Source organism: Drosophila miranda, assembly GCF_003369915.1.
Source record: "Drosophila miranda strain MSH22 chromosome Y unlocalized genomic scaffold, D.miranda_PacBio2.1 Contig_Y3_pilon, whole genome shotgun sequence".
Classification (NCBI taxonomy): domain Eukaryota; kingdom Metazoa; phylum Arthropoda; class Insecta; order Diptera; family Drosophilidae; genus Drosophila; species Drosophila miranda.
In genome coordinates, this window is record NW_022881625.1 from 1,255,796 (window position 1) to 1,257,223 (window position 1,428).

At 54.3% G+C, this 1,428-nt stretch overlaps 1 protein-coding gene across 1 annotated transcript; it reads left to right on the forward strand.

Moving 5' to 3' along the window:
• The first annotated feature begins 334 nt into the window (after positions 1 to 334).
• Positions 335 to 1,090, forward strand: LOC117194676 (protein tantalus-like). Its single transcript, XM_033399189.1, has 2 exons — positions 335 to 404; positions 474 to 1,090. Exons 1-2 carry the CDS (start codon positions 368 to 370, stop codon positions 1,070 to 1,072), a joined length of 636 nt encoding a protein of 211 aa, XP_033255080.1. The 5' UTR covers positions 335 to 367; the 3' UTR covers positions 1,073 to 1,090.
• The last annotated feature ends 338 nt before the right edge of the window (positions 1,091 to 1,428 follow it).

Consider the following 1,428-nt stretch of genomic DNA (forward strand, 5'->3'; position numbering starts at 1 on the left):
GAGTGGGAGAGATCCGACTATTCCCCTCTTCGTGGCTCTTGTTCTGGCTGCTGCTTCTCCTTCGTGTAGCGTGGGTATTGGGATCGCTCTCTCTCTTGGCTGCTGTTTCCACTCCTTGTAGCGTGGGTATTGAGACTCAATAGTTGAATTGTAAAACAAACACAAAAATGTACATAAATTAAATTAAGACATATACTGCCCACAAATATTAATAAAGCAACGCGCTTGGTTGCTGGCGGCTCACACCCCAGCCTCTCAGCCCCTCCCCTGTGGAGCACTGAGAGCCCTCAACCCAAAGAGGCTCGTTGCTCGTTGCTCGTTTGAGAAGTCGAAAGGTTTACCCAGGAGACGGAAAAAGATACGAGAAATGCCTGCAAAGAAAAAACTTGAAGGCAAAGCTAAAGGTAAAGGAAGTACTCGGTTCTGCGGCCATCGGACAGTCGTAACTCATTTCTCATTTCGTCTCATTTCAGCCGGGAGTATACCGGGGGATACAGGATCTGTGGCAACCGCGACTATGGTTCGGCGCCAAATGCCGCCGCGCGCCTGCAAGAGCAAGAGCCAGAGCGCCGCCAGGCCCAGTCTTAGTCCCAGCCGCCTGGCCAAGAAGCCCAGCCTGACGCCGACCACCGGTTCTCAGGCGCCATCGCAGACCATCGCAAAGTCGAGGCCCACCGGTCTCGAGACGATTTTTGAACGTCCCGGCAATGAGGACGACGGGCCCACCAGCAGCCATGCCGTGGCATTCGGCGAGTGCCAGCGCCGCGTCCTCGCCCTGGGTACGGGCGAAAAAAAAAGAACCCTGTCGCAGAAGAGCTGCCTGAAGGTGCGCAACACCTTGGGCGAACGCAGCACCCGGCACATGATGACACTGCGGGCGTCCCGCACTACTTTGGACAGCGTAATGCTCGGGGGCTCGGACGATGAAGGCGAGTCGGTCGGAGTCGCTCCCGCAGTCGCTCCCGTAGCTGCTCCCGAAGTCGTTCCCGCTGGAGGAAATGCCGGTACAAATCAGCCGGCACCATTCGTGCTGCGCACCAGCAGGAGGCTCAAGAGTCTGCCTCCGTTTTAGATTGTTGCACCTTCCACCCTCCAAATGAAAGAAAAAGAATAAAGAAAAGAAAAGCAAAGAAAAGAAAAACCCTCTACAGAATGTCTCTTTTGCTCTCATTGTAAATTGAAGCGCCTCTTTCGGCGGAACCTACCCCAAGAGCGGAAAGCGGAGATCAATTAGAATTGTGAACCCCAAAGCGAGCGATTGATACGATACACTCACGAGTACTCATGCCCAAGCCCGAGTACTCTGTCCAGCATCCACATCGGGGAATCAACATAAATGGGTGGCTCCGCGGACGGTGTTCCAGCAGTCGCGCTTGGGCGGTCCGAGTGAGCAGTAACGGATCTTCTGCAGAAATCAGTGCATAGATA

What these genes read in the sequence shown, in the direction of transcription:
- LOC117194676 (XM_033399189.1), top strand. Translation starts at nt 368, where the DNA reads ATGCCTGCAAAGAAAAAACTTGAAGGCAAAGCTAAAG. An exon ending in ACTTGAAGGCAAAGCTAAAG is followed by an intron (nt 405 to 473) that starts GTAAAGGAAGTA and finishes GTCTCATTTCAG; the next exon opens with CCGGGAGTATACCGGGGGAT.